This window comes from Prunus persica, chromosome G3 (assembly GCF_000346465.2).
Source record: "Prunus persica cultivar Lovell chromosome G3, Prunus_persica_NCBIv2, whole genome shotgun sequence".
Classification (NCBI taxonomy): domain Eukaryota; kingdom Viridiplantae; phylum Streptophyta; class Magnoliopsida; order Rosales; family Rosaceae; genus Prunus; species Prunus persica.
This window is the reverse complement of record NC_034011.1, coordinates 22586095-22609021: the sequence shown is the minus strand read 5'-3', so window position 1 is coordinate 22609021 and position 22927 is coordinate 22586095. Positions and strand designations below refer to the sequence as shown.

The 22927-nt window shown below is 41.4% G+C and overlaps 2 protein-coding genes across 2 annotated transcripts; both read left to right on the top strand.

The window, feature by feature from the left end:
• Positions 5546–6466, top strand: LOC109948144. Its single transcript, XM_020560087.1, has one exon. The coding sequence runs from the start codon at positions 5546–5548 to the stop codon at positions 6464–6466; it is 921 nt and encodes a 306-aa protein (XP_020415676.1).
• On the top strand, positions 11988–14588 carry LOC18784021 (G-type lectin S-receptor-like serine/threonine-protein kinase At4g03230). The gene is made up of 6 exons (XM_020560086.1): positions 11988–12116; positions 13129–13278; positions 13417–13627; positions 13729–13966; positions 14115–14265; positions 14367–14588. Exons 1-6 carry the CDS (start codon positions 11988–11990, stop codon positions 14586–14588), a joined length of 1101 nt encoding a protein of 366 aa, XP_020415675.1.

Genomic DNA, 22927 nt, shown 5'->3' with positions numbered 1-22927 from the left:
AAAGCCCCTGCTGCTAATTTTTCTCTCCACCGTCCAACCTTTGAGGAAAAAGAAAACATGCATTGCATTTACTGTAATGGGAACCGTCATACAAATGCCACATGTTTTTACAAGAATGGGTTTTCGGAGTGATTGCTTGAAAGCCATAAGCAACGAAAGGAGGTGCGCACGAAGAAAAAGAATGGTGGGAGTGGTGTAGCTGCTATCACTGCTGCCGGCCAGTCTTCCTTTGGCCCGATAACTGGCGCTACCTCGGGTATCTCAACCTCGCCCACGACAGCTCCTTCAATTGATGATTATCTTATACTGTTTTCTCTCAGTTATCCATTCTAAAGCCTGCTGACTGCGACTAAGGAAAAGCTTTGGTGCTTTCCGACCAATGAGATACATGTTGGATTATACGATGTAGTGTGCCGGCTCGAAACCAAACGGGCTTGCCCGTTTAAAGTCCATTTATTATTACATTTATATCTTAATAATATGCATTAAAATTTAATGTTTTCTTTATATATAAAATAATGATTTTGTTTTTCAAGTTTTAATTTTAAAAATCCAACAATAATCTAATCATTTTATATTTAAATGTATTTTAAAGAAAGTTAATAACCACTTTTTTCAACATATAATAAATCTTATTAGTATAATTGTAAAAAAATATTTAAACGAAGTTGTAAAAAAAAATTACAAAAGAAAAAGAAAAAGAAAAAAAGCAATACATAAGTCAATTTTAGCTTGGGCCCATTTTGGTCTATTTAGTAGCCCGACACGAGCAGGTCCCAAGCTCATATAGGGTCGAGTCATGGGCTTGGGACGAGATTGATGATTTTCATAAATGAATGGACCCGACTGATCCGTTTATTAAATGGACCGACTCTAAATAGGACGAGCCAGTCTGATTTGACACCTCTAGTTATGCGGGAAGTTTCTTGTCAAAGATTTCTATCTTCCTCTTCTTTAATTCTTGGTCACTGATTTTCTAACCTTTCTTCATATACCTACGTGGGTTAAGTAAATACTTCCTCTATATGCATATTATCATGTGTAGTTTCTAGAGGTGTCAAACAGGCCGTGTTGGGTCCGACCGATCCATTTAGAGTTGCCCCATTTAATAAACAGGGCGTGCCTGACAGGACCCACCCCGAAATTCCTCAAAAATCGGGACGAATCCCGTCTTGTTACCGACATCACCCCGATGTCGGACCAACATCACCCCGATGCCGGACCAACATCACCCCGATGCCAGGCCAACATACTAAAAACTGAGACATTCTACCAAAATTTTTGGCAGAGTCTCCCTTATAAATTGAACAATCCCAACAAAAATCAACCTGCAATACAATCACAAAAATAATCCTAACCAGCAGCATGCCTTCAACATTTTACAGTAAACACCAAATGGCCTCCGGCCTCACAAGTAAAACCTAACATGGGCAATAACAGAGCAATTACTCGAAGCCTAATCTACTGATGATCACGATTCGAGGTCTCAAACACGGCTTGAAATTCTCCTTGAGCGACTACTGGCTGGGGGGCACAAAACAGAAAACATGTGACTGGAAAAAAACAAAGTTTGCATTTAAAACAATATAATAACCCCACCGTGTAAAAATAATGCCCAAAGCATGCAAATTCATAACTCATATTTAATATTCAAAACCATTAATCTCTGAAAACCCTTTAAAACCACAAACCACTCAATTCATAAACTTCATTCCCAAAATTATACTACTTTTTCCAACCCACTACATATACTCTAATTGCTTTACACTCACACCTATATATAGATATAAATATATAAATATAAATATACAATATATTCATAACACTACCTAGGTACCGGGGAAACAATCCAATCGGGGGCTTGTTTGGCTAGCCCGCAGGATTTCCAGGTGCTATCTTGTGTCTAGGGATGAGCGGTCCAACTGGGGGAAGAAACTCCATAGCTCACACACCGGAACTTCCAACGCCACGTGTAGCTCCAATACTAAGTCTTACGCGTGCAGACTACATCATCACACACCAGAACTACCAACGCCATGTGTGATGATTCTAAGCAATGTACATAGTCTTCCCATATGCCGGAACTACCAATTCCACGTGTGAGACTAATAATGAAGGGATGGTACTTTCATAGTGTAATCATACATCTTCTCTCAACAACCTCTCATACTCAATTTCTTCCACAATCTCACCTAAACAACCTAAGTATCCCACACATAGACAATATAGATAGAATTTTCCAAAATCCATATAAATATGCTCACGATACCCAAATATGTTGAAACCCAAAATATATAGCCAAGCTTGTAAGAACATCAGATTCAACAACCGAATATATATTATATCCCATATACCATTTAAAACATATGCATAAATCTTTTCATCAATAAAACTATGCGTATGATTGAAAACAAAGTCCACTCACAGATAGTCCCAAGCTGCCCGACCCTGAGAGGGTCCTGCCTGCTGAGTACGTGCGGTCGGAGCACCTAATTCGAGATACGAACCCTTTATTAATATAAAACACTTCGAAACGGAAATCACAAATTAAATACTAATTTTTCCAAGTTCCCAGTGCGTGTATGTAGGACGAGATATTCTAAGGTCCATCTACGTGTTAGGAAATACGTCTTGAAAGTTTGATCAAGAAAAGACGGTTATCATAAATCACAACTTTGAATTATTGAATCGGAACATCCGGGGCTCCGATTCACGATCCGCGAACTCCTACATGTTTCTAAGAGTGCCTAGATTAACATAATTTAATTTGGAGACAATCCAACGATCAGAACCTATCAAACCCGGATAACGCACTATATGCGAAATCCGTCCGTTAGTCAAACGACATCCGAATTGAAATCCGAGCACGTCTACGCACTCGTGACAACATGAGGATTACAACAGGGCAAAACGTGACTTCACCACCCTTGCCCAAGCACCGCCACATGCATCGGCAGTGCGTGGGTGTGTAAAGTAATTTCTGGCGACGGAAAAACTCCACACCCTGATCCACCCTTCCTACCCTAGCTACTACTCGAAACAAGGATCACTTTATTCAACTATGGAAAAGTCTAATTCGAACAGTAACTAGCTAGAATTTCACTTTGAAATTCGGCCAAAACCAAGGTTTCAAAATCGGAATTCTAGACAGCAAAACGATCCAATCCAACCCCATACACAGCTAGAGCATGTAAAAAGAGGAAGAACCCTCACCTTTTTCACCGGGATCGGGAGGCGGAGGCGCAACGACAGGAAAAACTGAAGAAAAACCAGTCGATACCGTGGTCAAGATTCGAGATTTTCGGAGGGGAAAACTGGTGGTTCGGGTTCGGGGCTTCGAGAGTAGTCGATCGGGACCGGTCTCACGTCCCTCTGTGGACGGTGCGGCAAGAATCAAAGAGAGAGAAGGAGAGTGACAATTTCGGGGAGAGAGAAAGGAGAGGGAGAGAGAGCTGTGCGCGCGAGGAGAGAGAAGGAGGGTGAAAAATATGATTTTTACTAACTCTTTTGGAAATATTTACAGTTTTGCCACTGAAAGTATTTTGATCACTATTTCTTCGTTACAACTCCGATTCAAGCCTACCGCGTGTCTGCGGACTCGTCTTAGTACGACCAACCCGAAAACACCAGTCACTGCCCCAAACTCTTTCCGAATAAGAAAATGACCAAACTACCCCTACCCCAAGGATAAATTCGTAAATTCACTTAAATAAATTAAATGGAGAGTCAGGGTGTTACAGTGCCGGGCCCGTCTATTTATGAAAATCATCAATTCTGGCCTGAGCCCATATGGGCTCAAGCCGTGCTCGTGTCAGGCCACTAAACGAGCCAAGATGGGCTAATGCCAAAATTGACTTATGTATTGCATTTTTTTTTTGTAATTTTTTTTTTACAACTTCATTTAAATATTTTTTTACAATTATACTAACAAGATTTATTATTTGTTAAAAAAAGTGGCCATTAACTTTCTTTAAAGTACATTTAAATAAAAAATGAGTAGATTATTGTATGGATTTTAAAAATTAAAACTTGAAAAATAAAATTATTATTTTATATATAAAGAAAACATTAAATTTTAATCATATTATTAGAGAAAATAAATAGACTTGAATTTAAGATATAAATGTAATAATATTATGCATTATTTTTCTCTAACACAAATGTAATTTAATAAATGGGCTTTAAAGGGCCGCCCCGGCCCATTGGTCATAATTACCTTGTCCGGGCACGGCTCAAATATATTGGCCATGCCGTGTCAGGCCTTACTTAAGCAGGCCGTGCTCGTGCCATATCGGGTCAGCCCGGTCCATTTGAAACCTCTAGTTCAGTGATGGAGAAGATGATAAGTTTTCAGTGCAAAATATTTTGTGCCTGAGCTTTCAACATCCAAATGATACATACATTCCTGGGATGGTGATGGATAAAAGCTTAGAATTGACTTCATGGAGAGACCAAGATGACCCAGGAATTGGGAAATTCACCTTTAAGCTAGATCAGGAAGGAGACAATTAGTCTGTTATTTCAAGAAAATTAATTCCTTATTGGAAAAATGGAGAGCCTGGTGAGTTTTCCACCTCAGCTGAAATGCCTCATTCTATAGCTAATTTGTTATCAAATTTCAGCAAGAGTACTGCCAGAACTACACGTCCAATTAAGTTTGATAATTTTTCAATAGTTATGACAAGATTGGAATACAACTATACAAGAATGGTGATGAGTTTTACTGGGGAGGTACTTTTCTGACCTGGCTTGAACACGCAAAGCAGTGGAAGCAGTTATGGTCGGAGCCAAAATATTAAAACAAAATCAAAACGTTAAATTTTAAAAACCTTTCAAATAATAACAAAAACAAGGCTTAGGAACTAATGGACAAGGCTTTGGATGAAAGTCGTAACAAAAGTCAACTTATTAAGTGCGTCAATTTTGGGCTCTTATGCGTGCAAGAAGACCCTGTTGAGCGTCCCGCCATGTCAAATGTTCTTACCATGCTTGACAGTGAAATTGCAATCTCTCCAACTCCTAAACAACCGGCCCGAGACTCCAGCCCTGCAAGCAGAGGATGTCGAGAAGCTAGTAAATGACCGACTCCAAGTTCTCCAACTTAAAGGAAGCACGGAGGAGGCCCTGCGCAAGGAAATTGATCGAGTCGAATGCTCACCCTTTACCGACAAGGTGGAACGAGCTCCGCCACCGAAGCGGTTCACAACGCCATCCATCACTCCATTCAAGGGGGACTTTGACCCTGAGAGCCATCTAAGGCACTTCAAGAGCACTATGATCCTGTACAAGGCAGACGATGCCCTGATGTGCAAAGTGTTCGCGATGACCCTGCGAGGAGCAGCTCAAGACTGGTTCCACACTCTACCGTCTGCGTCGATAGGAAACTTCAAGGAGTTAGCCCTCATCTTCACAAAAGAGTACACCTCCTACAAGTCGGTCAGAAAACATGCGGACCATCTGTTCAACCTGCGCAATAAGCCAGATGAGTCTCTATGAGACTACCTGAGACAATTTAAGGCTGAGAAGGCTAACATCATAGGATGCAATGACCAAGTTGCATCCTCAGCTTTCGAGAAGGGCTTGCCAACCGAGCACGAGCTACCAGGAGCTGGCCATAACACCAAGTCAAACCTTGGTAGAAGTATTCGCGACAACAGAATGCTATGCACTTTGGGACGATGATCGTATTGCCGCAAAGAAGGCCAGCAAACAAGTTCATCACCCGACGAAATGGGCAAGCCAAAAGAGCAATCAATTCGAGCAAAGAGCCCGAGATAAGCGCAGATCGCGGCCCCGAGAGGGAAGCTTAGAAATAGGGACCTTCACTGAGTTCGCTATCCCAATTCATCAGATCCTGGCTCAAGTGAAGGACAAGCCGTGGGCGAGGAGACCGCTAACAATGAAGGGAGACCCCTCTAAAAGGGACACCAGCAAATATTGCGCATTCCACTGGGAGCACGGTCATTACACCAACAACTGCAACGCTTTGAAAAGGCACCTTGAGGAGCTGGTCAGAGAAGGTCATTGTACAGAATTCATCGCAAAAAAGGCCATCCAACAGATTGAGGATCGTGATGCGGCTGTTAAGGAACCTCCCCAAAAGGTCATTCGAATCAACACCATTCTAGCTGACTCCCATGAGTCCGGGCTGACCACCAAGGAGCTCAAGAGGAAGATCGCGCATTCGACTTATGTGGTCTCCAAGCCAGTGGGGAACTTCGCCCTTCCACCTCAAGAGTGGAACACGCAAACGGGTGAACACTTCCAAGTCACAATAAGAGTACCAGTCATTGTGGATACACCCATTATTAGTTTCCAGAAGAAAGATTTGATCAGGCTCGACCTGCCTCATAATGGCGCCTTAGTCATCTGCATCCAAATTGAAGAGGCTGTGATCGAGCGAGTTTATGTGGATGAGGGCAGCGCGCAGCCAACATCCTGCAACTATCTGTTATCCAACAGATAGGATTGGAGCCCAAGATTAGCAAACTTGCCAGGTCACTCATCGGCTTCAATTGGGCCACATCAATTACTGTTGGAACGCTCGACCTTGACGTCCACTCACCCACAGTGGTCTGCTCGCAAACCTTCATGGTCAACGACGAGATCTCCCCTGCAACGAAATCTTGGGCCGACCGTGGATCAGCAAGATCGAGGCCATCACATCTGCTTTACACCAGAAGATTCGCTAACCCATCCCTGGAGGTGGAAAATGGCAGATCAATAGTGACCAAGCCATAGCAAGAAGATGCACAGCTCAAGGACTCAAGAAGAGCAAGCAGTTACAGTTCACACCAGTTATGCAAGCTGCCAACGAGGCAGGAAGCGCCCCCAGCAAACAAGTAAGCTCGAACGGGAAGGGAGCTGCTACCTCACAATAGCAATTAATGAGCCAGGATCAAGGCGAGGGAATCCGCCTGGAAGACTCCCCTGACAAGGGTTGGAAGCCTGAGGATGGCGTGAGTTAGTACCCCCTGCTCTTGGCCAGCCAGACAAAGAAGCGCAGATCGGCTCGCGCCAGAATCCAAAGAAGGAGGATCGAGATGAGGGAATCCGCCCGAAAGGCTCCCTTGAAGAAGATTGGAAGCCTGAGGAAGACGTTGAGTTAGTACCCCTCGATCCTAACCAGCCAGACAAGAAAGCGCTAATCTGCTTGCGTCTAAGCCCAGACGAGAAGGTGGAGCTGACCACCTTCCTCCAAAACCACAAAGACATGTTCGCGTGGTCACCATCTGACATGCCTGGCATCGACCCAAATATCATCTGCCACCACCTCCATATCAACCCTGCCAGTAAGCCCGTGGTGTAAAAGAGACGCAACTTCACTCTCGAGTGAGTCGCGATCATTGAAGCCGAGATTGACAAGCTTCTAGCCCCCGGATTTATTGAGGAGGTCTCCTACTCAGAATGGCTGGCCAACGTTGTTCTGGTGGCAAAACAAGAAAAGTACAAATAGAGAGTGTGCGTCGATTACACCGACCTCAACAAAGCATGCCCTAAAGACAACACCCCATTGCCGATGATCGACCAGCTCGTGGATTCAACTTCCGGCAACCAGCCGCTCAGCTTCATGGATGCCTACTCCGGCTATAATCAAATTATGATGTACGGCGATGACAAGGTGAAGACCTCTTTCATCATCAAGAGAGGGACCTACTGCTACAAGGTCATGCCCTTTGGGTTGAAGAACGCTGGAACAACCTATCAAAGGCTCGTGAATAAGATTTTCAAGGAGCAGATCGGCAGAACCATGGAAGTCTACGTGGATGATATGCTAGTCAAAGCCCAAAGCTAGAGACTATCTTAAAAACCTCGCCGAGGCATTCAGCCTGCTTCGCCAATATCGCATGAAGCTGAATCTAAGTAAATGCACGTTCGGTGTATCATCCGGCCGATTCCTGATGTACATAGTCACACAACGAGGTATCGAGGCACACCCACGCCAAATTAAAGCCATTCTCGAGATGAAGTCACCTTCTACAGTGAAGGAAATACAAAGTCTGACGGGCAGAGCAGTAGGCCTCAACCGATTCCTCTCGAAGTCTACCGACAAGTGCAAATCATTCTTCAAAGCTTTGAAGAAGAGGCAAAAAGACAAGTGGGACGAGGAGTGCGAAGTAGCTTTCTAGAGTCTAAAGACCTACCTTACTTCACCAACCCTGCTCTCGAAGCCAGTTCCAGGTGAAGACTTGTTCGTGTACCTGGCAGTGTCCAACTCGGCCGTTAGCTCAGCTTTCATCCGAGAAGAACTTGGGGCCCAACATCTGATATTATATACGTCAAAAGCTCTCCTCGATGCAGAGACTCGCTATCCAAAATTGGAGAAGCTCATTTTGGCCCTTGTCGTTTTCGCGAGAAAGCTGCGACCTTATTACCAAGGTCACCGAGTCATCGTTATGACTGACTTTCCTTTGAGATCAATCCTCCACAGCCTTGATGCTTCTCAGCAGCTCATGATGTAGGCAATAGAGCTAAGCCAATATGACCTCCTCTACCAGCCAAAGACTGCAATAAAAGCCCAGGCTTTAGCAGACTTTATTGCAGAATTCACACGATCAGCCGAAGAAGAGAAGCTGGTCAGCAAAAAGAAGGAAAGTTCGAGAGCAGACAACACCTCCGCAGAACCTGACCAACCTAGAGACATGTGGCAGTTACGCGTAGATGGAGCGTCGAACCAGAAAGCAGCTGGAGCAAGCGTCATCATCATCACCCCAGATGGAACCCTGTTAGAGTAAGCTATCACACTTGGCTTCCCGACTTCAAATAACGGGGCAGAGTACGAGGCAATGCTCGCTGGCTTGCGCTTGGCAAATGAGCTATCAATCAAGAAGCTGGCCATCTACTCAGATTCCCAGTTGATCACAAGTCAAGCATTAGGAGAATACATGACGAAGCACCCAAAGATGATCTTGTACCTTGACAAAGTCCAAATGCTATTGAAGGCGTTTCCCACCTTCACCATCCAGCATGTGCCCCAAGCAAAGAACACGCACGCAGATGCATTGGTAAGCTTAGGATCAGCACTGGATACTCAGTTTAGACGCTCCATCCCGGTCGAGCACCTTGACCAGCCTAGCATAGAATAGGCAGAACAACTGGACCTGATACAGATCGACAAGGATCCTAGCTGGCAAGAACCCATCATTGACTACCGAGTGAATGAAAACTTGCCCTAGGACAAGCCCGAGGCCAGAAAAATGAAGCAGAAGGTTGCAAGATATTACATGAAAGGCGACACGCTTATCCGCAGATCATACTACGGGCCTCATCTCACTTGCATCAAGTACCCCCAAATGGATCGAGGCCGAGGCTTTATCTTCTACAAAGGAAGCTGACGTTGAACGGTTCATCTGGAAGAACATCATTTGTAGATTCGGTTGCCCGCAATCGATAGTTATCGACAATGGTACACAGTTCGTGGGCAGGCAAATCACTGCATTCCTTGCGAAGTATGACATCAAACAACACCTATCAACTCCCAGATACCCGCAAGGCAATGGCCAAGCAGAGCCATCCAACAAGATCGTGTTGGACTGCCTAAAGAAAAGACTAGAAGGCCCAGAAGGAAAATAAGTCGACGAGCTGCCAGGAGTCGTGTGGGCTTATCGCACAACCAAAAAGAGATCGACCGGAGAGACACCATTTTCCCTAGCCTATGGGACGGAAGCAATCATTCCCCTACACATCACAGTCCCTGCCATGAGCATTGAGGTGGGCAGTCTTGACCAAAATTGCAGGCAGATAAGAATCAACATTGACCTGCTCGAAGAAGAACGAGAAAAGGCTATTGTTCGAGTTGCCGCCTACTAGCAGCACTTGACGTCCTACTACAGTAAGGCCAAGACTAGACAGTTTCGGCCTAGAGACCTTGTGCTCAGAAAAACTTTCATCACATCACCGAGGCAAAGGTCAAAGAAGATGAAGGCAAATTAAGAAAGCCCCTACGTGATCAGCCGATCTGGGGGTAGAGGAAGTTACACCCTCGTACTCTAGAAGGGAAGGAAATTCCAAGACAATGGAATGCCCACCACCTTCGGAGATACTATCCATGAAGCTCTTCGCTTATCAGCTCGACTCCTAGCAGGTGACGAGCCTCCCGTACTTCCATTGTAGACAAACTGCTTTCGATGTTATCTATGTTGTTAATTTCCTTTCTTCAATAAAGCGATGTATTCACACCAACATCAATACAAGAGCAAGCTTTTCAATGAAGTACTTTTTCGAGCATTATGTCCCACAAAAATATACATGCAGGCAATAAGTCTTATCTCCATTGCAGACAAGCTGCTCCTCGAAGCACAAACTCAATGGAGTCTTTTTCTAGCATTATGTCCCCGACATATGCTCGCAGGCGACAAGCCTTACCTCCATTGCAGACAAGCTGCTCCTCGAAGCACAAACTCAATGGAGTCTTTTTCGAGCATTATGTCCCCGACATACGCTCGTAGGCGACAAGCCTTACCTCTATTGCAGACAAGCTGCTACTCGAAGCACAAACTCAATGGAGTCTTTTTCGAGCATTAAGTTCCCGACATACGCTCGCAGGCGACAAGCCTCGTCTCCATTGCAGACAAGCTGCTCCTCGAAGCACAAACTCAATGGAGTCTTTTTCGAGCATTATGTCCCCGACATACGCTCGCATGAGACAAGCCTCACATCCATTGCAGACAAGCTGCTCCTCGGAGCACAAACTCAATGGAGTCCTTTTCGAGCATTATGTCCTCGACATACGCTCGCATGCGACAAGCCTCACTTTTATTGCAGATAAGCTGCTCCTCGAAGCACAAACTCAATGGAGTCTTTTTCAAGCATTATGTCCCCAACATACGCTCGCAGGCGACAAGCTTCACCTCTATTGCAGACAAGCTACTCCTCGAAGCACAAATTCAATGGAGTCTTTTTCAAGCGTTATGTCCCCGACATACGCACACAGGCGACGAGCCTTATCTCCATTGTAGGCAAGCTACTTCACAAGTATAAACTCAATGGAGTCTCTTTCAAGTGCTATGTCTCCGGACACACACTTACAAGATACAACGAGAATTGAAGTTCGAAATACAATTGAAAATTCCATAACAAAGCGGCCAACCAGCCAAGTTCAATAAGAAATAAGCCGCATTTTGCTCAACTGGCACCATCTGCTCAGCAGCCCCAGCTGCCTACTTCTCCGCATCTGCCCTAAACCTCATCAGCTGCACCACCTTTAGCGTTGTCTTCCTCAATTACAGCTTCATCTGCCATATGCTCTTCAACTGCTTCTACATTCACAGCATTGATCTGCTCACTTTGAGCAGCAAGTCGAGATAGAGCTGCTCACCATCCTCATGTTCGAGAGGGCAACAAGGAGGAGCATCATTCCTACAGCCCAAGTATCCCAGCTTGTATGCATTAGCAGCAATTTCATGCTCGGACGCCTCCGTGGTTTCAAGATGAGTACCAAAATTGACCAGCAGAGCTATAACCAACTCTCGAATCGACAGTTCGTGCAACTGAAGGACATTTTGCTCGAGTAGACTACTCTTTTGCTCTATTTGCTGCAACTTGCGACATTGAGTTAGCTCTACGCTTAACTATTCGTGGCTTTGTAGGCGAGTCGTGGATAAAGGTACAGTCCTCTCAATTTGATCCTTGGATCAGCGCAAGCGACCCAAACCCTGCTTCTCAACAACTTTCTTATAAGGCAGATCACGGGTTTTGGGCAGTTCGAGCAGAGACTTGAGCAGAATATCCCAGACCTCCTGCATGCTATTGACTTTCTTATTGTTTGCGTTGACGAGGCGTTTGATCTCAGCAGATGAAAAAGGAGCAACTCCCATGAGGATCTTCTTAGCACATTAGACCCCTCTTAAAGAAGACTTGCTCGTGGCAAAAAGAGAAAGTTCGGTCAAAGACTCCACCTGCTCAGCTAGTAGATCACCTAGGCCCGAGCCATACAGCTTCCATCTTCCAACATCTCCGGCAGGGGGCAGACCACCAACCTCATTTCGATGTTTGCTCAGCAACCAGCGCCATTCAAGGAACCTGATAGAGATGTTCAGAGCTTGCTGAACCTTGGTCATGTTCGGGCAGAGATCGAGTTTCTTGCAGATGTCATTCTCTGCAAGCAGAAGATGGGAGTTAGTAATATACAAAACAAAGAATTCCATGGCAACTGTAGAAGATCAAAAGGATGCAACTTACCATCACGTGAGAAGAACGAGCGGAGCATTTGTAACCTTGTCTTCCTATCTGCCGCTGACTTTCAGCACGTTCGTGCTCCGCACATGATCGCCTTGACTCATACTGATCCTAGTTCGTGGCACAAAAAGAAGAAGGAATTGAAGCAATTTGGATTAGCCACAAAAAAGACGACCCAAACTGTCACCTGCTCTAGCAGCAGATCGCGTGCCTCCAGCCCAGTTACAGCTGGACAACCCGAGTAAAAAGCTTCTTCCATGTAGGAGCCCAAACCAAAGAAGGAAGCCCAGTTGCAGTTGAATGGCCCAATGGTTAATCCACATCTCCTACATGCCACCACACGCCACGCAGAAGCTGGGGGGGGATTTGTGGAAACCTAATTAAATCAAAGCCCTAAGTCAAATAATTCCTTCCATTTGGGGATTATTTGACCTAATTGGGAATTATTCAATTTAATTGGGGATTATCCAATTAAATAGAATATTACCTAATTGGGTTGAGAATTAATTTTATTCCTACCCCAATTCCCAATTAAATGAGGAGTTACCTATTTAAATTAGGAATTGATTTGATACCTACCCTAATTAGGGATTTGATTTACCCTAATAAATCAAATCTCTAATTAATCAAATCAATTCCAAATCGGGGAAGAATAATTCCTTTCCATCTACGGAATTATTCCTCTAAAAACCTAGCCTCCGAGACCACTATAAAAGGATGACCACACACAAAGGTTAAGGTACGTCTAAATTCATACTGAAACTCTGCATAAATTATTTCTCAAAAACCCTAGCCACCTCCTCTCTTTCTCTCTCTCACACAAGGCTCCGGCCACCACACACGGCTTCGGCCACCCGGTTTTCCTTGAAACACCCTACCTAACTTAGGCATCGGAGGGCCTTTGGCCAACACTCCTTGGGTGTGGTCCTTTTACTCCGATCTGTTTTGCAGGGAGAAAGAGAGACGGAGAACACAAAGGAATCTTGGACGAATATTCTCGTGGGATGGAAATTTGCTCGCACACAAAGCATACCGGATGCTACAGATAATTTCTCAAATGCAAACAAACTTGGACAAGGGGCCTATGGACCTGTTTACAAGGTAATTCAGGAATACTTGTTTGCCAAATCATTGCAACTGAACCACCTGAGCAACACTTTGTCCCTAGAAAATTGTTTTTCATGATGTTGATGTGTTCTGGTTAGTTGTAAATTGATGTAAAGGGAATTTTGTTGTCAGGGCAAGTTTGTTGGAGATCAAGAAATCGCGGTAAAGAGGTTATCAAGGGCTTCAAGACAAGGCTTACAGGAATTTAAGAATGAGGTGGTGCTGATTGCCAAACTTCAACACCGAAACCTTGTTAGGCTTAAAGGATTTTGCATCGAAGGAGAAGAAAAAAATTTACTCTATGAGTACATGCCTAACCAAAGTCTAGACTTCTATATATTTGGTTCGTTCCTAGTCCTCATTTCAGTATTTTTTTAATGCATGATATATGGTTTCTTGATTACCAGAGCTACTTTCTCTAATGGAAAATGCAAACTTTGGCAGATCATACAAAAAGCATGGTTCTCAATTGGGAGATGCGCTTCAACATCATTTTGGGAATCGCTCGAGGACTTCTTTATCATCATCAAGATTCCCGATTGAGGATCGTTCACAGAGATTTGAAAACCAGCAACATTCTCTTAGATGAGGAGATGAACCCCAAGATATCTGACTTCGGCTTGGCGAGGATTGTTGGAGGCAAAGAAACTGAGTCGAATACAAACACTGTAGTTGGAACTTAATAAGTTTCGTGTGGACGGTTTAAATTTCAGGGTGGATATTTCATACATTGTAGCACAAATTTGAAATTTTAATTCCTTGACCATATTAGAGGGAAGTGCTTTGGTGCCTGCATATTTTACGAACTGTTATTATAATTTGTGATGCAGTGGTTATATGTCTTCAGAGTACGCATTAGGTGGAACTTTCTCAATAAAATCATATGTGTATAGCTTTGGTGTGATTCTTCTTGAGATAATCAGTGGAACAGAGAACACAGGATTTTATCAATCCCAACAAACTTTCAGCCTCATAAGTTATGTAAGTGTGGTGGTTGAGTCTTTCATATCCATACCCTTTATTTTATAATTATAACCCCATTTTTATACTTTATCCATATTGAAATTTCAACATTTTCTCAGGCATGGAAACTGTGGACAGAAAACAAGGCTTTGGAACTAATGGACAAGACTTTGGATGACAGTTGCAACAAAAGTCAATTTATTAAGTGTGTCAATGTTGGGCTATTACTCCTAAACAACCAGCCTCTCTCTTTAGGAGAGGCAACAACTCCAGCAGAGCTGCTTCTAATGTCGGTCACACGGCCAAACGTGGTAATTGTAAAAGCCCTCTCAACTATATAATGTCGGTCACAAAGATTTGACCTCTTTGCAATGCTACTTGGTCTCACAATATGAGTAGCATATAATGAAAATCAACGAAGAAAAAGAATGGCGGGAGTGGTGTAGCTGCTGTCACTGCCGTCGACCAGTCTTCTTTTGGCCCGATAACTGGCGCTACCTTGGGTATCTCAACCTCGCCCACGACAACTCCTTCAATTGATGATTCTCTTACTGTTCTCTCTTAGTTATCCATTATAGAGCCTGCTGACTGCGAAAGTAACTAGGGAAAAGCTTTGGTGCTTTCCGACCAATGAGATACATGTTGGATTATCTGATGTAGTGTGCCGGCTCGAAATTAAACGGGCTTGCCCGTTTAAAGTCTATTTATTATTACATTTATATCTTAAATTCAAGACTATTTCTTTTCTCTAATAATATGCATTAAAATTTAATGTTTTCTTTATATATAAAATAATAATTTTGTTTTTCAAGTTTTAATTTTAAAAATTCAACAATAATCTAGTAATTTTCTATTTAAATGTATTTTAAAGAAAGTTAACGACCACTTTTTTCAACATATAATAAATCTTATTAGTATAATTGTAAAAAAAATACTTAAACGAAGTTGTAAAAAAAATTACAAAAAAAAATAAAAAATAAAAAAAGCAATACATAAGTCAAATTTAGCTTGGGCCCATTTTGGTCTATTTAGTAGCCCATGGGGTCGAGTCACGGGCTTGGGATGGGAGTGATGATTTTCATAAATGAATGGACCCGACACGGCCTGTTTATTAAATGTTCCGACTCTAAACAGGCCGAGCCGGTCTGAGTTGACACCTTTAGATATGTGGGAAGTTTCTTGTCAAAGATTTCTATCTTCCTCTTCTTTAAATTCTTGGTCACTGATTTTCTAACATTTCTTCATATACCCACGTGGGTTATGCTAAATACTTCCTATATATGCATATTATCATGTGTAGTTTCTAGAGGTGTCAAACAGACCGTGTTGGGTCTGACCGATCCATTTAGAGTTGCCCCATTTAATAAACAGGTCGTGCCAGGCCCGTTTATTTATGAAAACCATCAATTCTGGCCTGAGCCCATATGGGCTCAAGCAGTGCTCATGTCGGGCTACTAAACGAGCCAAGATGGGCTAATGCCAAAATTGACTTATGTATTGCATTTTTTTTTTGTAATTTTTTTTTTTACAACTTCATTTAAATATTTTTTTTACAATTATACTAACAAGATTTATTATTTATTAAAAAAAGTGGCCATTAACTTTCTTTAAAGTACATTTAAATAAAAAATGAGTAGATTATTGTATGGATTTTAAAAATTAAAACTTGAAAAATAAAATTATTATTTTATATATAAAGAAAACATTAAATTTTAATCATATTATTAGAGAAAATAAATAGACTTGAATTTAAGATATAAATGTAATAATATTATGCATTATTTTTCTCTAACACAAATGTAATTTAATAAATGGGCTTTAAAGGGCCGCCCCGGCCCATTGGTCATAATTACCTTGTCCGGGCACGGCTCAAATATATTGGCCATGCCGTGTCAGGCCTTACTTAAGCAGGCCGTGCTCGTGCCATATCGGGTCAGCCCGGTCCATTTGAAACCTCTAGTTCAGTGATGGAGAAGATGATAAGTTTTCAGTGCAAAATATTTTGTGCCTGAGCTTTCAACATCCAAATGATACATACATTCCTGGGATGGTGATGGATAAAAGCTTAGAATTGACTTCATGGAGAGACCAAGATGACCCAGGAATTGGGAAATTCACCTTTAAGCTAGATCAGGAAGGAGACAATTAGTCTGTTATTTCAAGAAAATTAATTCCTTATTGGAAAAATGGAGAGCCTGGTGAGTTTTCCACCTCAGCTGAAATGCCTCATTCTATAGCTAATTTGTTATCAAATTTCAGCAAGAGTACTGCCAGAACTACACGTCCAATTAAGTTTGATAATTTTTCAATAGTTATGACAAGATTGGAATACAACTATACAAGAATGGTGATGAGTTTTACTGGGGAGGTACTTTTCTGACCTGGCTTGAACACGCAAAGCAGTGGAAGCAGTTATGGTCGGAGCCAAAATATTAAAACAAAATCAAAACGTTAAATTTTAAAAACCTTTCAAATAATAACAAAAACAAGGCTTAGGAACTAATGGACAAGGCTTTGGATGAAAGTCGTAACAAAAGTCAACTTATTAAGTGCGTCAATTTTGGGCTCTTATGCGTGCAAGAAGACCCTGTTGAGCGTCCCGCCATGTCAAATGTTCTTACCATGCTTGACAGTGAAATTGCAATCTCTCCAACTCCTAAACAACCGGCCTTTCTCTTAAGGAGAGGCAACAACTCCCGCACAGCTTCTTCTTCTACAAAGCCAGAAACAATTCCCGAAATAACCACAAGTCTAGAAGAAGGTAGATAATTAAAGCATTGCTGAGGCTGTAATTAGTCCTTTTGTCCTCCTTAAGTAAACTTTTGACTTTTCCTTCTGTCCTCCTTAAGTAAACTTTTGACTTTTATGTCTCATATTTTCCTTTATACTAAAATATCTCTATTGTTATAAACTGAAGAGATTAGAGAGGAAAATTGAGAGAGAGAGGAGGGAGAGTTCTCCCTCGTTGAATCTGTATTCTCATTTCTATCAGTTCTGAATATTCTGATGAATGTCTCAGATTGTGTGTATATACAATGAACAAATAGGAAGCTTCCACATTGGAGGAAGCTTCAAGGAAACTTCAGGTGGGCTCCATATATTTACAACATTCCCCCTTGGAGACCACAAATGATATGGAATATGCCTCGTTAAAACCTTGCCAGTAAAAACCCAGTGGGACAAAAACTGGTCAAAGGGAAAAAGAGTACATAATAATGTGTAACATAAAATTCTAAGTATATTGGCGCGCGTGCGACACTGCCTCGTTAAAACCTTGCCAGGAAAAACCCAGTGGGATAAAAACCCGGACGAAGGAAAAAGAGTACGGTGTTTGAAGATCTTTATTGATGGTGCGCTCCCCCTGATGCTTGGCAAAATATCTTTAAGTCATACTGTTGATCAGCTTTCTGAATATCGTAGTTGACACTGCTTCTGTGAGTCAATCTGGAGTGACACTGCCTCGTTAAAACCTTACCAGGAAAAACCCAGTGGGATAAAAACCTGGAAGAAGGAAAAAGAGTACAGTGTATGAAGGTCTTTATTAAAACTATGCTCCCCCTAATGAATATCTCCCCCTGAAAAATTTAGGACTAGCTTTTGTCCAGTAAGCGATCATAAAATTTTTCATAGTATACCCTAAACCCTTGAGCGACACTGCCTCGTTAAAACCTTACCAGGAAAAACCCAATGGGATAAAAACCTGGATGAAGGAAAAAGAGTACAGTGTGGAGCTGAGCTCTATCTGGTCTAGTATACTTCCGGAAAAATATTTAAGGACCAACGGATAATCCTCATAAAAATGCTTCAATACTTTCTTAGTATAAGCAAGAATCTCGTTGGCATAATGCTCGATCCTTAAGTCGAGACAAATATTTCGTGAATTCTGCAGAATCTTTAATGTGTTGCAATCACATCAATGTACTCACTGAGGTAATTTATGCATATTAATATTGAGTACAAATTTTGTGCTTCAAGCACATATTCTTTAGGGACTTGCTCTATGCAATGTCAATCCTCTCAACGAATTTTGTTTAAAAGAGATTAAACTTTATGACACATTATATAGCTTTAACTCAGCTATTTATACATCTTTAGGGAATCGCTTCTGGCGATATGCTCCGTGCATTTAATAACCCTTAAAGATAATATGTTGGTCTCCGTAATTGTGTAATAAGGGGGGCACAATTGAATCTGTAAATATGGAGAAAATCCAACATTCCTTGTTTCTGCCAGAAACAGTGTGTCATACAAAGTAGGTATATTCCCTTTTATTCCGAACTCCCAAGTATAAATTTCAGTATTAACATCTTTTGGGGTTCGTACTGTGGGTTTGTTCTTTCACGTTCATTCTCATTTATAATGGAATTACCTCGTTCCATTTTGGCCAATGATATTGTCGACATTTAATAATTGAACGTGGTTCCAACCAACACAGCCCATTGATGATTTGAGTAGCTACTCCAAAACCAAAAATTGTCATTCATTAATTCATGATCCCATCATTCTCATTTGCACGTGCATGCATCAATTATAAGCATTTCTTTGCTTTTGGGTACCCAAGCCACTGCATGGGGCTTTTATTATGTGAGAATGTGGATTATAACCTCCATTGGAGCGTTATTTTATAGTAGGGCGTGGAAAATCTCCATTTAGGGAGTTGGAACATTTAGAATCCATATATCTGTCATGCTACAGGCATGCCACAGATTAATACATACATGTCAATTAATTTATGGGACTTTAACCCGTATTATGGGGCTTTAACCCATATAATTTGCTACGCATTAGGCGTGCATAATATCAATATTGACATGTCAAAGGATTGTCCATTTGGGACTTCAATCCACATCATTTGCTACGCAACAGGCGTGCATCATATTGATCACTGCTATACCCATGTTATGTTCTGATGGGACTTTTAATCTGTGCAGTGTATTATCAATGTATCCAACTTGCAATCTGTAAAATTTGCATTAATAATTCATGGATACATACAAGTCATTCTTTTGGAACGGACTTATCTCCCCATTTGGTTACCTTTCAAGATAAAATATCAAATAGGTATATAAGCATAAAATAACACAAGTATTGCTTACATCCTTAGGTGGGAGAAACTTTTCTCAAGTATCATTCAAGCTCATATCAGCCCAGTAAATATAATGTAGCGCTTGATGATCTAGTTATATCCTGCAAGAGCAAAAATCACAACTCTTTTGCCTCTGTCAAAACAAATAACCCTCATAGTTAGGATTACTTCATGGATTCATTCTTCAGATGTTCATTCTAAAGAAATAAAATCTCTTATGAACAGAGAGTTATAAAAAGAGAAAAAATGCAAAAATAATGTGATATTGATTGCAAGAGAAGGTAAGCAATCAGGGAAGGAAGCTGGTGGGAGCAGACAATAAGCTCTCATATCTCCTAGTCTAGAAGGACCTCAGGAGATTAGAGCATAAGGCCGCCTTTACAATTCCCTGATCTTGCAGAAACATGATCAGGGATAGTCTTGCTTCCTGAATGGATGATCAGAGATAGTCTTGCTTCTCGGGCACATTAAGTGCTCACTGATAAGAAAAACAAGTAAATATCGCATCACTAGGTATGGAGTAAACTGGATGTCTTCTGCAAAGAAAATTTCATTAGTAACACATTTATACACAAATATAATGAATAGGTAGAACCGGTGAATTTCAAATTAACCATAGGAAAATTGCGAGATTCTCGGGATACTTTTGAAAAAGTAGTTCCGTGAAATCCGTAAAGCAAGATCGGCTTTGAAAATAATGCTTGAAAACGCCGAAAGTGCCGACAGGCATTATTAGAGGCCACGTGAAGTTTTGGACTCTAAGAAAGAAAAAGAGAAATATGGGGATCCGAGAAGATATTGGGATCCTGAAAAACAGTAGCCATATTTCCTCTTATAGATATTGCCTTTGCAAACCTTGATTGGAGCAACTGCGTTTCAACTTAACTTCCTTCATTTTCTGAAACTTCAGTTTTCCTTAGGCTTTCTTCGAAACCTTCTTAAAAATGGCTTCTTCTTCTTCCTGCCCAAATTATTTCAATTTAAATGATGCTTCCACAACAACCAGTGACGCCGAAGTTTGGCGTCCATCCTTTGTATCCAAAAATCGTCATCTCACAGTTAATGATTCTGTGATGATGAATGATGCTACTGCTGTCATAGTAGCTAGGAATTTCATTACTCCAATGGATGAAATGTTGTTGACAGGGAGATCAGAGGAAGAGGCTATTAATGACTCAATGGCTTTTAGCATTCAGAGTGCTGTTTCTGTTTCTAACATGGCCGATCGTTTGCGTGCCAGAGCAAACGAGGTTGAGAGGTTAGCTACTGAAAATTCGTCTCTCCAAAGAATGCTTCATGAGTCTCAACAGGAGGTTGAGAAACTTAAAGGAGAGAATAATGCCTTGTTGAAACTGGTGAGTTCATACTCTGTTGATACACTGAGAAGGCTAGACATGCTGCAGGTCTCCAATGAAAGAATTTTGGGAGACCACGAGAAGCTCATGGCTAAGCTTAAGAGGCGCCGTCCTCTTCCTTCAGAGGCTTCCAGAACATAATGTAATTTTATAGATTTTACAGGGCCTGCACCTTCATTGCAGGAAAAAATCTATCTGTTGTATGTTCCTGTTATAATAATTGCGCATATTCTTAAACTTGCACCTGTGGTTTTTACGTCTTTTCAAAATGACAATTTGGAACCTTGTGCCTTATAGGTTCAAATAACCACATCGACTCTCCCAAATTTCATATTTCAATGTATAGTAGCCCGGAACTTATGGCCTGGGCACAAACTCAGAATTTATTTGCCCTTTTCAAATGAACATGAAATATGGATTGAGTAAAAGCCACGCTAATATCTCATATATTTGGGTTCATGAGCTTCCGGCCCAGATATAACAAAATATGTGGGGAGCCTCAATTCATCATTCTCTTATGCCAAAGAAATATGTGGCGTACCACAATTTGCAATAATACCTCAAGGGTTGTCCATTTAATTGTTGGAACTTCAGGTTCTCAACACTTAGATTTTGAACCTCAAGTTAAAATCACATGTTCTCATGGTATGGACATTTTTACAATTTTCTGTACATATTTCTGGACTTCAAGCCCTTACATAATTGTCCATATTTTGAGGAACTTCTGGCATTTTAATTGTTCATCCATGAGTTTAAGGAACTGCAGGTTCTCTTTTGTATATAGTGACGGTTTACCCAAAACGGTTCATATGCATACGTCACTATTCATGTGAATAGTACTATTCATCAATTCATGAATACGTATCTATTCATCTGCCAGTACAGTTATCATCAATGTGTACGGCACTATGAACCAATACGGTACTGTTACATCATTATCCTTATTTACATGTCAGGAATCAAGGACCCTTAAGTCCGATCACATGTTTACAAATACAGTACCGGAGAGACTGCCAGCTCTCATATTAACATCATCATCAAGGATCTTCAAGTCCTGATATAATTGTATGATGAGGATCAAGGAACTTCTGGTCCTGATCTGCATACTGTAAAAAACTCATCATACAGTACATACAGCACAATTCATCATACAGCACAATAAATTGCTGGTAAATAAATTACTGGTATGGACGATAAACCCGCACCACACTTTAAATAAATGTAAATGTGCGGTAAAATAAATTCATAAATTAAATTGCTTGCTGTATGGACGTTAATCCCGCACCATACTTTAAATAAATGTAAATGTGCGGTAAAATAAATTCATAAATTAAATTGCTTGCTGTATGGACGTTAATCCCGCACCATACTTTAAATAAAATGAAATGTGCGGTAAAGTAAATGCACTTGTATGAGCACTAATCCTGCTCCATACATTTAAATAAAAGTAAAGGCGTGGGCGATAAACCCGCACCACCCTTTTAAATAAATACTGTTGTATGGGTAATAAACCTACACCATACAGTAAATAAAATGTACGGTAAAGTAAATTTGCAGTAAAGTAAAGGTGCTTGTATGGGCACTAATTATGCACCATACATTTAAATAAAAGCAAAGGCGTGGGCGATAATCCCGCACCAAATGTAAATGTGCAGTAAATTAAATTCATAAATTAAAGTGTTAGGATTAGTAATGGTCTCCCACTGATAATATGTTTAGTATTACCGAGGGTCCATTTTTGTTAATGGTTAGTAAAAGAAAAGCAGATAAATATAATAGGAAATAATAGAGAAGATCAGGGAGCAGAAATCTTATCGCTTATTCTTTCGGTTATTCTTTCGTGCTGATAACGTGTTATAAACTGAAGAGATTAGAGAGGAAAATTGAGAGAGAGAGGAGGGAGAGTTCTCCCTCGTTGAATCTGTATTCTCATTTCTATCAGTTCTGAATATTCTGATGAATGTCTCAGATTGTGTGTATATACAATGAACAAATAGGAAGCTTCCACATTGGAGGAAGCTTCGAGGAAACTTCAGGTGGGCTCCATATATTTACAACATCTATATAAAACTAGTCTGGTTGCAAAAAACAAGGCGGGGCGTGGGTAATGGGGCGGGATGACTGTGCTGGGGAGGAGGGGTGGGTGGTGGCAGCTTGGATGTCCAAGAGAGGTGGTGGAAAGAGAGGTGGTGGAAAGAGAGGAAGGTGATCCAGGTACATGGGTTTTTTAAAACCCGTT

Bases quoted from the DNA above. Each gene is read 5' to 3' on its own strand.
- LOC18784021 (XM_020560086.1), top strand. From the start codon at position 11,988: ATGTTTGCTCAGCAACCAGCGCCATTCAAGGAACCTGATAGAGATGTT. The intron at 12,117-13,128 runs GTTAGTAATATA...TCTGTTTTGCAG, and splicing joins TCTGCAAGCAGAAGATGGGA to GGAGAAAGAGAGACGGAGAA. The intron at 14,266-14,366 runs GTAAGTGTGGTG...ACATTTTCTCAG, and splicing joins CTTTCAGCCTCATAAGTTAT to GCATGGAAACTGTGGACAGA.
- LOC109948144 (XM_020560087.1), top strand. From the start codon at position 5,546: ATGACCAAGTTGCATCCTCAGCTTTCGAGAAGGGCTTGCCAACCGAGC.